General features: G+C 39.4%; 1 protein-coding gene across 3 annotated transcripts in view; it reads left to right on the top strand.

Annotated features, from left to right (window-relative positions):
- The window catches only part of LOC139942260 (chromodomain-helicase-DNA-binding protein 1-like), a 42,925-nt gene that overhangs the window by 16,562 nt on the left and 11,234 nt on the right, over positions 1-15,129 (top strand). For all 3 annotated transcript variants that reach the window (XM_071939053.1, XM_071939052.1, XM_071939051.1), the window contains exons 17-34: positions 186-336; positions 1,296-1,448; positions 2,022-2,093; positions 2,501-2,650; positions 2,968-3,116; positions 3,943-4,039; positions 4,611-4,703; positions 5,498-5,665; positions 6,283-6,473; positions 7,231-7,272; positions 8,274-8,416; positions 8,977-9,103; positions 9,929-10,079; positions 10,879-10,992; positions 11,667-11,975; positions 12,843-12,974; positions 13,495-13,673; positions 14,687-14,789. In XM_071939053.1, the coding sequence (XP_071795154.1) occupies positions 186-336; positions 1,296-1,448; positions 2,022-2,093; positions 2,501-2,650; positions 2,968-3,116; positions 3,943-4,039; positions 4,611-4,703; positions 5,498-5,665; positions 6,283-6,473; positions 7,231-7,272; positions 8,274-8,416; positions 8,977-9,103; positions 9,929-10,079; positions 10,879-10,992; positions 11,667-11,975; positions 12,843-12,974; positions 13,495-13,673; positions 14,687-14,789 (2,524 nt within the window). The remainder of the gene's footprint in view (positions 1-185; positions 337-1,295; positions 1,449-2,021; positions 2,094-2,500; positions 2,651-2,967; positions 3,117-3,942; positions 4,040-4,610; positions 4,704-5,497; positions 5,666-6,282; positions 6,474-7,230; positions 7,273-8,273; positions 8,417-8,976; positions 9,104-9,928; positions 10,080-10,878; positions 10,993-11,666; positions 11,976-12,842; positions 12,975-13,494; positions 13,674-14,686; positions 14,790-15,129) is intronic.

Raw genomic sequence — 15,129 nt, 5'->3', positions numbered from 1 at the left:
ATCAGAAAATTTGTAAGGGGCCAATCCAAAGCTGTTGAAAAAAGGTAGGTCTTTAAAAATGAATTTTGGTGGCGTATATCTCATGTATTAGCCTATATTAGTTAACCCCACCTGAATTTGGTTCAGCCAACCAGAATACAGAACTAGCAAAAGGTGTTTTATAAATAAATCTACTTCATCTATAGGTGGATACTGACAAAAAATTTCCGTGCCCTGACTAAGGGCGTAAAAGGCAGCACGGGCAGCTTCATCAACATCGTGATGGAGCTTAAGAAATGCTGTAATCATCCTCATCTCGTCAAAATACCACCGGAAAATGAAGATATAGACCATCAGGTATGTGTTATAGGGCAGGTATACATTTGGTTATCACTCTTCAAATTATTGGCAATAAAAACTTACTTGGTTAGAAGCGTACAGCAGCTTTCAATAGTAGGAAGCTTTTGGAGAAACATTTCACTATGAAGTAATGTGGTTATCTAAAATCAAATCAGTCTTTTTTTCCAAACATTTGAATCTGAGAAGCAGAGCATTACTGTCAACAGTAATACTTCTCAGATTGTGTAGTCCAATCATGGATAATGCAGGGACATTATCGCTCTGGATTTTAGGCGATATCTCAAAAATATGACCATCTTTTGAAATAAAATGTTCACATGTTAGTTTTGATGTATACATCTAGATAGGATGAAAACAATCAAACACTTTCAAAACTTTGCCTTAAGGTATTCCAGCACGTATAACAGGTTACGTTGTACCATTGAAACTAGTTTTTGGTGTCTTCAAAATGCCAATGCGCATACTGTCTCGTGAAGACATGTTCCTGTAGTTAAAATGTTTCTTGTAGTTGAAACACAAAGTAGCAGTCTGGCAAAAAAGTTGCAGTGGTCCACTGAATGCAGGCCCATGCCTACAGGAGGGTTCTTTTGCCCTTCTGAGTTGCTTTCAAATAGCACTCTTTTGACCTCATTGGACCATTGAAACTAGTTGTTGGAGCCTTCAAAATGCCAAAGTGATTCTTGTGTACAAATGGTCCTTAAGTTTGACACACTGTTGTAGTCCGGCAAAACATTACGGTGGTTCAGTGGATTGCAGACGCATGCCTACGGGAATGTTCTTTTGCGCCTTCTGAAGTGCACGCTTAGGGGACTGTACTTTTGCGCCTACTGAGACGCATGCCTACAGTAACATTCTTTCGTGCCAGTCCACTGGATTGCAGGTGCATGCCTACAGGAACTTTCTTTGGTGCCATCGAGACACTCCTAATTAACCCTTCTCTAATCTTTCCATTACAGCAAGAGGTTAAGATGAGTGGCAAGGTGGTGTTACTGGACAAGCTCTTAGTACGACTTCATGAGAGGGGTCATCGTGTGCTCATCTTCTCACAGATGGTTCGGATGCTTGACATCTTGGCTGACTACTTACGCTATAAGCACTTCCAATTTCAGGTAAGACAACAACACTTGTCAAACTCAATAAGTAGGTTTTCTTCTCTAACTTGTTGCAAACATAATCAGCTCATCTCTCCTGAAATTAACTGCAATAAAAACTTACTTGGTTAGTACAGCATCATCTGATATTATAAAGTGTTTTGAGAATAATTCACTTCAAAGTAATGTGGTTATGAAAAAAGATATCATTTTTTCTCCCAGAAAATCTTTTGCCTGGCAAAGAAAATGGTTAAGCAGTATTTTCTGCTTAACCGTTTTTGAAATTGGTCCTGGTAAGCACACCGACAGAAATGCTTACCTCGTGCTGTTCAATATAAGCCAATGAATGACTTAACACTTTAATAAAATCTAGGGTGGATGTGCAAGCTGGCCGTCTTAACTTCTAGCTAACCTGTGAAATACGCTTGTGTTTATTTTGTTTAAAGTCAATTTTTCTTTGTTTAACCCCAAAACGGAACTATTTTGCTTAGCATTAAGCTGTTCTATGATGTTAGATTCTTTCATTGAATACTGGTTTCTGTTTGAAGCATATATTAAAGTTTTATTAAATTGGACTGTTTTTCTCCAAAGCGGCTTGACGGCTCAATCCAAGGGGAGCTTAGGAAGCAAGCTCTTGACCACTTCAATGCTGATGGATCTCAGGTAAGTTGTGTTTAGATTATTACTACATGAGAAAATAGAATTAGCTAGGTTCAACCAAAAGAACCTAGGGTAAAAAAGCAATTTTTTTAAAAACAACCTGACGATACTACCGAAGCAGAGTTTTTCCTGGAAGGGTTGGGGAAAGACTCTGCCAGGGTCAAAACGTCAAGCCATTATCATTTGAGTTTGCACTGTTACTATTTGACAAATGAATTTGGGTTCTTAAGCTGGTAAAGTACCAGTGTAGAAAAAAGGACAAGGACTTCTAAAGTATACTGGAAGAAAAAAAAATTGTAACCCACACCTTGAAGTGACCTTTAGGCATTGTGTGTCTGGCAAATTGCATAAAAAATAAATAATAATAATTATTTATCTATTTGTTAACCTTGCACTTGTTTATTTTGCAGGATTTCTGTTTCTTGTTATCTACGAGAGCTGGAGGTCTTGGGTTGAATCTTGCCACTGCAGACACAGTCATCATCTTTGATTCAGACTGGAATCCACAGAATGACATACAGGCTATGGCTAGAGCTCATAGAATCGGACAAAGGAACCAGGTATGTAAACAAAATTGTTGTACCCGCTGTTAACCCGCTGATTCAAACTGCCCCTAGCCACCGGGCTAGCTCGGTGGTTTAGTGGAAAGACATTATTTGATACACTACTTGAATGTTCAAAGAGAGTCAGATTCCCTGACTGAGGTGGTGAGTATATTTCAGGTGTGTAGCCAATGAAGATCTTGTAAATATGGTGTAAATATTCCATATAACCAAGCCCATGTTTTCAGTAGCAAACAACCAAGCAACACATGTAACAAATCTTTGTCAGCATAACACAATAACCTGATTGCCTTCCTGTATGTGTATGATTTCAGGTGAACATCTATCGTCTGGTAACAAAAGGCAGTGTGGAAGAAGACATCGTAGAGAGAGCCAAAAGGAAGATGGTCTTAGATCACTTGGTCATCCAAAGAATGGACACAACTGGACGTACGGTGCTGTCCAAGTCATCCACTCCAGCCAGGTACAAACAGGCATTTATTTATTTTATTATTACGCATATAATAACAACAATAATGTTAGGTTCTTATATAGCGCTTTATCAAAACGCTCAGTATTTTGTCCTGCAAGATATGTGGAGCTTTGTTTTGAAGTATGAGACCTATTCCTTTATAGCACCATGTAATGGTTAATAAGGTGCTATGGTGCAGTATGCTGCCGATCAAACCAGGAACATTTTCTCTTTACGATAAGTGCAGTGGTCTCTTTACATGCGTTACACAACACACAGGACCTATGGCATTACGTCCCATTCTAAGGACGTAGCAATAATGGTTAAGTGTCTTGCTTAAGAACACAAGTGTCACTTCCAGGACTCCAACCCACACTCTACTGATTTTGCTAGCCATGAAATTTCTTCCTTGATAAAAACAGGATTACCAACCAAATTGCAATTTGTGTGCATACTGCTTAATACTGGTATTCAGCTGTTGTTTGCTCATCCTGAAAATCACGTGGCAATTTGGTTGGTAATCCTGTTTTTATACAGGAAGAAATTTCATGCTATACATACAGGGCTCTGGTCATGTGACAGGCAGGAAAATAAACCACTGAGCTAACCTGATCCACAAAACGAAACCAGGCAGGGAATTACTTGCTTGTTAGGGCAAGAGTACTTTTCTACTTAAAGAAAAAGCACTGACTATGGTTATGGTACCATTTCTGTAGAAGAGTTCTTTGGGGAGCGATATGGGCTATCTTCATGTTTCATTATCAAGCTGCCACAATCTATGCAATTTTACTTGTTTATAAAATTGATTTGGATTGTATCTTTGATTCACTTGTTTCAGTCATACACCATTCAACAAGGAGGAGTTGGCGGCCATTTTAAAGTTTGGGGTTGAAGATTTATTCAAGGAGGCTGATGGGGAGGAGGTTGAACAGCAGGTAGGAAACCTTGGGGAAGGGGAAGGGGAGCAAGATCCCGGCAGAGTTCACAAAAATATGAACTTTAAGTTTTTGAATTATTCAACCCAAAGTATTCCAAAGTTTATCCTGTGCTTTTGCTCCGGTTTAAATTTGTTCTAGAGGACAGCCAAACTGGCTATTCTAGAGTAAAGGCAGTCAAAGCAATCTTATAAATGAGTCCAAATAAATGTTATAGTGATATTCAGTATTTTTCGTACAAGGTTTGTGGAGCAATGGTCAAATTCTAAGACCCATTTATTCGCATAGCATATGCACCATTTTTAAAAAGAAGTTTACGTGTACGTTTTGTCAACAGAAATTTTAGTGTTGTGTTCAGAAATTGTGATACTATGTTAACATACATCCGGACAAGACCATTGTTTGACCTGTTTATGTGAATGGAAGTAACGTTGCAGCTGCTATGGCCATTGTGGTACATCCCCATTGTGGCAGCCATTGCTCTAAAGGGTTACAGTTGACATGTTTTTTGTGTAAATAGACATTACTTACTTTACTTATTTGTCTTTTTAATTCCTTGTCCCCTCTTTAGGAGATGGATATTGATGCGATCTTAGAGAGGGCAGAGACGAGAGAAGCTGAGGATAATGGAGGAGCAGGGGAAGAGCTCCTCTCACAATTCAAAGTGAGTGTAATTATCAATAATAATAATAATAATAATAATAATAATAATAATAATAATAATAATAATAATAATAATAATAATAATAATAATAATAATAGTAGGTTTTTGTACAGCGCTTTTTACACCCGAAGGGCGTCTCAAACAAGTTTGAAGCCATTGGAGATTTTCGGTACAGAATTTTTTTTTAAAGTTCACAGATTTACAAATAATGGTAATGGTGAAAAACTTCTCTTGAAATATTATTCCATGAAATGCTTTACTTTTTGAGAAAACATTGAAACAATATAAATACTCGATATCGAGAATTACAGATTTATTTTAAACACATGTCATGACATGGCGAAACGTGTGGAAACAAGGGTGGGTTTCCGGTTATTTTCTCCCGACTTCGATGACCAATTAAGCCTAAATTTTCACAGGTTTGTTATTTTATATATAAGTTGTGATACACAAAGTGTGGGCCTTGGACAATACTGTTTACCGAAAGTGTTCGATGGCTTTAAAGGGATCGTGTAGGTTTGGTAATTGAAACCCACTGTTTGCTTCAATCCTGTATAGTTGGAGATACATAACATAAAACCCAACCTGTGCAAATTTCATTTTAAAAGGTATTAGAGTTTTTGCGATATTGTAAAAAACCTTGAATGGTTATGTCCAAACAGGAAGAATAATCTGCAATTGGAATTCACAATATGAGAAACGTTACTGTCTTTTTCCATAAACGCAAAACTTCAAGGTGAAAAAATACTCTAAGAAAGTACTCTGTTTCTAATGGGCTTTGCATTTTCTTTCAGGTTGCCAATTTCTCCACGATGGATGAAGAGATGGTGGTAGAGGATACTGGCAAGGATTGGGAAGACATCATTCCTGCAGTCAATCGCCTCAAAGTAGAGGAAGATGAGAAACAGAAAGAACAACTCCAGCTCTATTTACCTCCAAGAGTCCGTAAACAAGTCAACAGGGTAAGAGTCATTCAAACCAACAATCATTCAACCACCATAAAGACTATATTAATTTTGGGTTTTTACCCATACACCGATGACTGTCTACTCAGTACTTTTCAGAGTCCTGCGAAAAAATATCACAGGCATATTACTCGGGTAAGATTCGAACCCACGACCCTTGCAATTATAGAGCAGTGTCTCAACAACTTGACTACAGAGATTGCCAGGTAGCGAGAGGCAGTTTGAATCCTATAAAACCAAAATTAATATTCCTTATCCCCAATGCAACATCTATTTCATGAAGACCATGTGACACAGGGTAACTTTTTCAGGCAACTTAAGGGCAACCAACTGCACTGCATGCACAAGGAACACTTAGGTAGCATGACGGACCTGAGCACTATATAAAAAGCCACCGAGGCCTGGTTCTTGATAATTTACCTTGACTTCGTTGCGGTAAAATTATCAAGAACCAGGCCTCGTTGGGATTAAACCACTAGTTGAAAACCTCTTCACCACACATTGATTCCCTTATTTAAAACCAGCAGGGTCATGGCTGAGTGATAAAGGCCCGAGCCGTAGGTCCTGAAATAAAGTCTTAATTCTAGTTTCAATTTTGGTTGACCCTATTACAGATGACATACCAAGGCAGTGACTCTGAAGCCTCAGTCGCTCTCAAGAAGCGCACCAAGAGGTCGCGGTCGTCGAGCTCTAGCAGTGAAACTGACGACAGTGACGCAGACAAGAAAGCCAAGAGGCCGCGTGGTAGACCAAGGACCTCACGTCGAGATGGTGTACATGGATTCACCGATGCTGAAATAAGACGGTAAGATTGATCCTCCATATGCTTGGTGCTTATATACATGTACCATATGTTTCATTAACTTGCTATTATGCTTCACTGTTCTTTGCTATGTAATTGTTTGATTGATATTGATATGTTGCAATGAACCGGTCCATTAAGCTCCGCCCCATTGCATATTGACCAATTACAACCCATTGCACAACCAAAAGTCAGACACTATAAAGTCTGACATGCGTGTGCGCATACTAGGTGCGGGCGGCAGAGTTGTGCAGCATGGCATTGGAGAGGCTCATGCGTTGTTGCTCACACGTGTGCCGTGGGTGGAGCCTTATGGATCGGTGTATTGATTGCCAAGGCCCTAAGCGTATTACAAGAGGTTCATCTGTGGCAAGTCGTGGTTGGACAGTCAAGTTCACCGGACCCAAGCTCTGGTGTTTTCAGCAGCAGAGTGTGGGTTCGATACCCGGTCAAGACACTCCTTACCATAATTGCTTCGTAAAAAGTTGGGAAGGTAGTGCATTCTGCTTTACCAGCCAGGCTCTCAGTGGATGATACCCAATCATACATCCTTACAGACAGTGAAAGGGGTAAACCTATTTCAGCACCAGGAGTAGGTGGCACTGTGCTTCTTTTGGAGCCCTCCCGTTAAAGAGGCGGTGCAGCCTTTTGGTGTTAGGTGATCTCTCATAAAAAATCTATATATTCAAAAATTCAAACAAAACAAGATTCTTTTACTATGAACACTGAATGAAATATGTGTTTTCCCCTCGTTTTTCAGATTCATTAAGAGTTACAAGAAATTTGGTGAACCTCTCACAAGGTAAGCACATTTTCCTTTCAGAGAAGTTGGCTTTTTCTGATCACTAGGTGGCAGCAGACGTGCCAGGTCAATGGCCATTGGTTGTCTTGTTCAAAGCACTTCTTAGAACATTGGATTTACATGGTACATAGCGCCCCAAACAGTCTGCCATTGTAATGATGCTTACTGTGTTATGTTTAATTCATAAACACCTCATGTTTTATTTGTGTAGATGAGATAGTGGCTACTAATGCTATCAGGGTCCAGTTTCATAGAGCTGCTTAGCCAGAAAATAATGCTCAAAATTTGTCAGTGCTAAATAGCTCAGTTGGTGGAGATCATATGTTCAGGTCCCACTCTTGCAATTTTTTTTTGTTCAACTCAAAATATATTTTTTTAATTTACCCACTCAGTTTCCCTTGAAGTTTTTCAGTTGACACAAAATGTCAGTTAAGCAAAGATTGGCAGAAAACCAATTACAAATAGTGAAAAAATATGGCTGGTAACCATTAATTGGTTGGCAAAATTGCTTTGTGTTGAGCTTAATTTTGTGCATAAGCAGCTCAATGAATAGGATTTTAAACTTATTATTGTGGGAATACATCAGTTGAGGTTTTGCCTTGGCACTATGTGTAAATCTCTTTTGAGTAGCGTTGGTTTTGGGTGGTTGACAACTGAAAGCTACATTCAGTATGGTCCAATCGTCTTCAGTATAGACTGCTGGACTGCTTAAGTACCGCCTTGGAGATTAACTGGTAGTTAGGCTTGGCTTGATGGTGCGCAAAGGTGGGAACAGGAATAGGATAAGCTGGGCTTATCTTGGTGAAGTATGTAGGCTTGAGCTAGGACTAAACCTAAACTAAAATTGTGTCTTGGACTTTCTGTTTCATGTGCGCGAAGGTGGGAACAGGAATAGGATAAGCTGGGCTTATCTTGCTGAAGCATGTAGGCTTGAGCTAGGACTAAACCTAAACTGACATTGTGTCTTGGACTTTCTGTCTTATGATTTGATTGGCTCACAGATTAGAAGCAATAGCCGGCGATGCAGAACTGCAAGAGAAGTCTCAAGCAGACTTAATGAAGCTTGGGACAATGATCCATGAAGGATGTTCCAGAGCAGTCCATGAATATGAAGAGAGACTACGTGAAGAGGCTGACTTTGATGGTATGTCATTCAGAAATATTGAAGAAAGGAGTACAATCAAAACAGCCTTTATAATACATGTGAAAGTAAAAGTACATGTAGTACCAGTGGTGGTTGGAGCGTTTGGCACCATTCTGAAAGCATTGGGGAAACATCTAGGCGAAATAGGAACAAATGTGAGAATAGATCTGTTGCAGAAGGCGGCACTGTTGGGATAACTGAGGATCGCGGCTTCAAAGGGGCGAATGTTTGTCTGTTGGGAATTATTTACAAACATTTTATGATAATTAGGACAAGAACATGGCTCAAAAATGGTCTGTTTTTACATCTTTATTAATCATTCGACAAAAAGGTAAGACCGTAGCAAGTTAAATCAAGATTTAGGCAACCTAAAAGTACATAAATAACAAATTCATTGTTTTCAATTTGTTTTTGTTATGATTCATGTTGTTTGTCAAGTTACATGGAATGAGACTCTACTAGATATTCTTCATTACGATGGAGGGGTTCACATATTTGAGTTTGGCTGTTTTACCACTGAAGGGCCGTGGTAAGAATGAGTTTTCTGATTGACTTTGCAGGCAAGAAGAGAGGAGCAACATTAAAGATATCTGGTGTGACCATTAACGCTCCGTCATTGCTCAAACATGAAGATGAATTCAAAGCATTAGTACAAAGTATTCCCGCTGATCCTGTGGAGAGAAAGAAGTAAGTTTGGATGACGTGCAATGATAATTATTACAAACTGTCCTTCTTATACCACGGTAACAGTCAAGTTTGCAGGGCACTGACCTTGCCCTCTTTAGGCTCGACCTTGCTTTGGCTCACAGAGGGCAAGTTTGCTGGCTGGCAGCTCAGGGTGGCGATAGCAGTGCCCGGCAAACTTCACTCTTATTGCGCAGACTTTGGCACTAATCTTGGGGGACCTGAGATAGAGTTGATACAGTGAATTGACAGCTAGCTTCTGAGGTTACAGATGTTTTGTAGAAGTTTTTTTTCTTCATTTTTTGGTAGGGGGTACACAGGCATGTATGCTTCGTTTTTGAAAGGGCAAGGGTACAACGGCATTTTCTCCTTAGTAAAGGGCATTCTATGAGGAAATTGTGAATTTCTACAGGAGTATTTCAAGGGCACCAAGGCACTGACTGGGGGCAGCGAGGTCATCGCCTTCGTTGCTTTTCATGAAGTATCAGGCCTGGCGTATAGGTTTCTTCTGGTATAATATGCTTTGTTCCTAATGAACAGTAGGATGGTCAGGTTGGCGTAGTGGTATCATTCCTTGCCTTCCACTTTGAGGGCCCTGGTTCCAATCATGCTGGGGTACTATGTGGATAGGGTTTTCAGTCTCTACCTGACTGCGTGGGTTTTCTTAGAATAATTATCTAGGGTTTTCCTCCCACATCTAAGAATGAAACTTCCTCCCTTGTATTCTCTCCATTGGGTTCTTGTCTAGGTCAGTGATGCTGAGAGTCCTTGGCTTCACAATCAAAATCAATGAAATGAAAACGAAAACAACTTTTGTTTTTGCTTTAGGTATCAGCTAGAGTGTCGTGCTAAGGTAGCACATTGGGATGTTGAGTGGGGTGTAGATGATGATTCCAATCTACTGAAGGGTATCTATGAGTATGGTATGGGCAGCTGGGAGGCAATCAAGATGGATCCAGAACTCAATCTTCATGATAAGGTGAGAAGCTACAATACATATCACCTAATAAACACTAAGGGATATTGACTGGGTAAAACTTACCAGTCAGTTGCCGTTGTGGTTTATTACAATATTAAAAAGTGGCATCCATTTGATCAGTTAGGTGATCACCTGGCGGCCGCTTCTCAGGTTGTATCGTAAACTTGGGTGTGATCCCTGGCTATACGGCAGCCAACGATTATATGGCTTCTGACAGGCACCCTGTACTAAGATATTGATTGATAGGAGACTGCTAGCATAGGGCTGGATAGCTCAGTTGGTAGAGCTAGTGTTAACTCGAAGGTCGTTGGTTTATGACCCGCTCCAGTCAATTGTGTTTTCAAACCCAAACTTAGCTAGAATAAATTTTGTTCCCAAACACAATATTGCACTCTCAGGATTCACCAGCAAGATAAATACGAATGTTATTTGTTTTTACCCCTACATCGATATGTGTGTCGATATAAGTGCACTGATAACTTAGTACTTTCCCAAGTTCTGTAAAGAAAAAAATCACAGGCATATTACTCGGGTGGGATTCAACCCACGAACTTGCCAATCTAGAGCAGATGTCTTGCCAACTAGACCACCGAGACTGCCTGGTAGCTAGAGGCAGTTAGAATCCTTTATTTTAGCAGCAGGTACCGCAACGATTAACAAGGGGAGACCAAGATCAACTTCAGATTTGTTCTGCTTTAAAACCCTTATTTTGTTCAGCTACACCGCTATTATGTTCCATACAGAACTTGTATTTGTTTATCTTCCATTTTGAGTTCAATTCGTTTCCGATCTTCTTTAGATTCTGTGGACAGATCCACAGAAGAAGCCCCAAGGCAAGCAGCTTCAGACGAGATGTGAGTACCTCATCAAACTACTGAAGAAGCAGAGAGACAAGGAGGAATTGATAGCCGAGGTGAGCAAAAACTATAGACCCCTTGTAAAACGCGGAACGCACCTCCTAAAAATGGGCGCCTGCCATTTCCATCATTTTGGGAGTCAATTCCTTAGTGCAAAATTTTGACTCCTCAAATGGCGAACAAGATAGGCGCTCAAACATACACTCAAAATATCTAGTTGAATAAGAACTGGTCGGCCTTTCTGAACCTGTACTTCATCCAAGAGGAGATACTTCAATGTTGCACCTAAAGAAAGTACTAAACATCAGTCAAAATAGTTTGTTGAAAAGAAATTTGTTTCTCAAGCTTGGTATTCAAGAAAGCCTGGTTTTCATTTCTCGTTTGTTTGTTTGTTTGTTTGTTTCTGCCAGCTTTCCACATGGACGCTGCTAACTGAAACATAATTCAACAGCAGAAAATATCATGCGGACTGGAAAAGAAGTTTTTGGGGTTTCTATTTTTGTTTTCGTTTGGGAAGGGTAGAAGGGGTAGGTAGGTTGTTGTTTTTGGCATACTTTGGCATGTCCGACCTTGGGTCTTATATGTCAACATACATTGAGATATACATGTAGGCTGCCCTTAGGAGCAGTAGAAGCCACAGCCGCCAGCTCAAACACAGCCCGAGTTATAAACAAGACCAACTGAACTCTCTACGTGTACATAAAAACAAATTGTTTTTCTTATCCACCAGCAACCAAAGAAATCCAGGAAAATCAAAGAAACGCCATCCACCACACCAGCAACCGTCAAACGAGAACCAAAGACCAAAGCCAATAACCGTAAGAAAGCCGACAATAACGAGGAGGCCCACCCTGAGCCGACCAAGAAGACGAAAGGCAGGAAGGGAGGACGTAAGAAAGCAAAAGATGATGCAAAGGAAGAGAAGGAGAATAAGGAGCAAGGAGAGACAAAGAGGAAGAAAAAGAAGGTGAAGACGGAGGAGCCGGAAGAAGAAGGAGAGATCATTGATGATGAGCCAGAACCAAAAAAAGACAAGAAGGTATGGAAGAGAATTTGACACCAGAAAAACAGTAATTGATTGTTCACGTTGTGTTTGTTTGAAAAGATAAATCCAAGATTGCTTTACTATAAAAGGATACTTTGAATTAAAAAAATGTAAAAGCCAGCCTCTTATTTTTTCAGAAGTGACACTTCTTAGAAGTTAATAATGCTATTCATTACATTTGTCATTTATCTTAGAGGGTCTGGGTACTTTTTATAGGACACAAAGCACAATGTCCACAGATTTACATTAAACTCACATTGTTTAAATATGTTGAAGATAACGATGGTAGAAAGTTTCCCTTAAAATATTATTTGCTGAAGTGCTGTAGTGTTTGAGAAATGAGTAAACAAGTCGCGAAAACAATTTTCGTGTCATGAGACGAAAATTATTTTAGCATGTAAAATGTGTTTTTGAGACATTGTTTTACTCATTTCTCAAAAACTACAGCACCTCAGCAAGTAATATTTTAAGGTAAGCTTTCTACTATCGTTATCTTCAATTGGTGTAAGTTTAATGTCAATCTGTGGCCATTGTGTTTTGTGTTACAAAAAGTACCCAAATCCTTTAAGGGAAAAAAACAAAACGAAAGCATGTATTGTAACATTCGTTCAATATTGAAATTGAATGAGCTGCCAAGGGTCCCCACCCTCCCCAATATCCCCCCAAAATTGAAATTGATAAAAAGATCTCCAAAATCTACTCCCGAAAATTTACATTGCTGAAAAAATGCTCCCAATCAGCCAATCTAATTATGAAATTACCCATGCATATTATTTTTCAGGAAGTCATATTACTCAGTTGTGCCTTTCTTCTACAACCATTTTTGTTTAATCTCTTTGTTTTATTCTTGATTGTTTATAGGGTAAGGAGAAGCCTGAACCCAAAGGAGCCAAGAAGGGTCACAAGGAGTTACCCCCTATGCATATCACAGCCCAGAGAAATCCAGTTTTTATCGACCCAACAGGCGAGCTGGATGAGGCTACATTTAGTGCCGTAAGTGTTCATTTCATTTTAATTTTATTTTAATCTGGTTGTGAAGCCAAGGACTCTCAGAAAAACCATCCCTCTTCCAAGCTGTTAGTTTAAACTTTGCATTGTTACGACTTGCAACGATTGTGTCCAATCAATGAAACCTCGGATCTATGGCCGTCAGGAGGATCTTGTTTTTGTCCGTTTGGGGGGGGGGGTGTTTGTTTGTTTGTTTGTTTGTTTATCTAAGATGATCTTCCTGTCAAGGGAACTCGGCAAACTCCGGCAAGGGGATATAAACACCCAGCTGGCAAAATATCCAATCTCTCTAGTACAGACAACAATACTTATTCTAGTCATTGTGAAATCAGTGGTTAGCTTGTAGGATTCAAACCAACAACCTTGTGTTTGCAAGTCCTGTGGTCTAGCCACTTGACCAAGGTGACATAGTTAGAGTTATCTCAACTATTTGCAGAACTTCATTGATTGACTAAAATCAAATTTGAAAAATACCCCAATTACTGTATACTTGTCTTGTTTTTAGTGTAAAGAGAAAATGAGACCAGTGAAAAAGGCCTTGAAGCTTCTTGACAACCCGCCGGAAGAAGTCTCCGAGAAGGAACAAGTCAATCATACCAGACAGTGTCTCTTAAAGATCGGTGATCACATCGCTGACTGCATCTTAAATCTCAAGGATGCGGACAAGATCCACGAGTGGAAAGGGTGAATATACAATTAGTTGAGAATATGGACAATTAAAAAGTGTTTTCATTTTTACAAAAAGCTTAGTATGAAGTCTGAAATGGTGCCAATCGGAATGGCTAATATTGCTTTTTATCTCTAGTAAAGCTTCAATCCAATAGACCGATCCATTAAGTTCCGCTCCATTGAGTATTGACCAATCACAAAGCAACAAAGGTCCGACAAATAAGGTCCGACATGCGTGCGCATATCTTGACGCGCGCGATAGAGTTGTGCAGAAAGGCATTGGAGAGCTCCACGTGTTCTTGCTCACACGTGCGTCGTGGGCGGAGCCTACTGGATCGGTCTATTGTCTGTAAGGCAAAAGAATGAAATCCACTAAGATACTTTGAAAGGTTAGGTGGCAGCAGACTTACCAGGTAAATTTCCATTGTGTACGTTGTTAGCAAGCGCACGTATCAAAGAAGAATGGATTAACCTGGTAAGTCTGCTGATATCTAGTGTCTCAAAAGTTCCCCATTGTCTGCAAAGTAAAAGAAAGAACCCAATCATCTGCAAGAACAAATATTGAATCCAATGGAAGACTTTGGAACGCTAGGTTACAGCAGACTTACTAGGTAAATTTCCATTGTTTATTTAGTTCTTAGCATGCCCACTTTATTGAGAACAATGGATTTTACCTGGTAAGTCTGCTGCCACCAAGCGTCCCAAAAGTCTTCCATTGCTTTATCGGCAATTTTAATAAATCAAATTTTCTTTAAAGCAAAATAATAAATCCAATTGGTCTGCAAGGCAAAAGAAAGAATCCTTAAGGGAAAAGAATAAATCCAACTGATTAGCAAAAGAATTAATCCAGTTTTCTGCAAAGTAAAAGAAATAATCCAATTTTCAAGACAAAATAATTTAAAAGGCTGGGTTTACGATGTCTCTTGAAGGCTGAACTGTTTGAATGAACCAAGTAAAAAAACATGATTGAATATCTGCATATTTTGCAACTGCGTCTAAATTGATTTAACCAATTTCTTGCTCCTTAGCTACCTGTGGACGTTTGTTGCAAAGTTCACCGAGTACGACGCCAAGAAATTATATAAATTGTATAGACATGCACAGAGGAAACGAGACGACGAAAGGGAAGAGGTATGTTGAAGTGCTTGATGGTCTAGAATGTCAACCAGTAATCTGAGTTGTTGGAACACATTTTTCTAATAGAATTAGCTGTTGCAAACTGCTTATTAACCAAAATGATCTATGGTATTAATGCAAACAAACAGTAAAGTGGCCTGATGTTTCAACCCAAGCAGAGTTTTTCTCTTTAGCCTTCGACAAATACTCTGCTAGAGTAAACATATCGGGCCATTAACTATTTTTAAAAATAAAAAAAATAAATAAGGCTTGAATCTGTTTAGATGTTTACACTCATAGTGGTTTTAATACACAGTCAGACATCGGACCCATAAGATTGTCTCACATGTGATTA

Source organism: Asterias amurensis, chromosome 9 (assembly GCF_032118995.1).
Source record: "Asterias amurensis chromosome 9, ASM3211899v1".
NCBI classification, from domain to species: Eukaryota; Metazoa; Echinodermata; class Asteroidea; order Forcipulatida; family Asteriidae; genus Asterias; species Asterias amurensis.
Note: the sequence above shows the minus strand (reverse complement) of the source record. Positions and strands in the feature narration are given on the sequence as shown.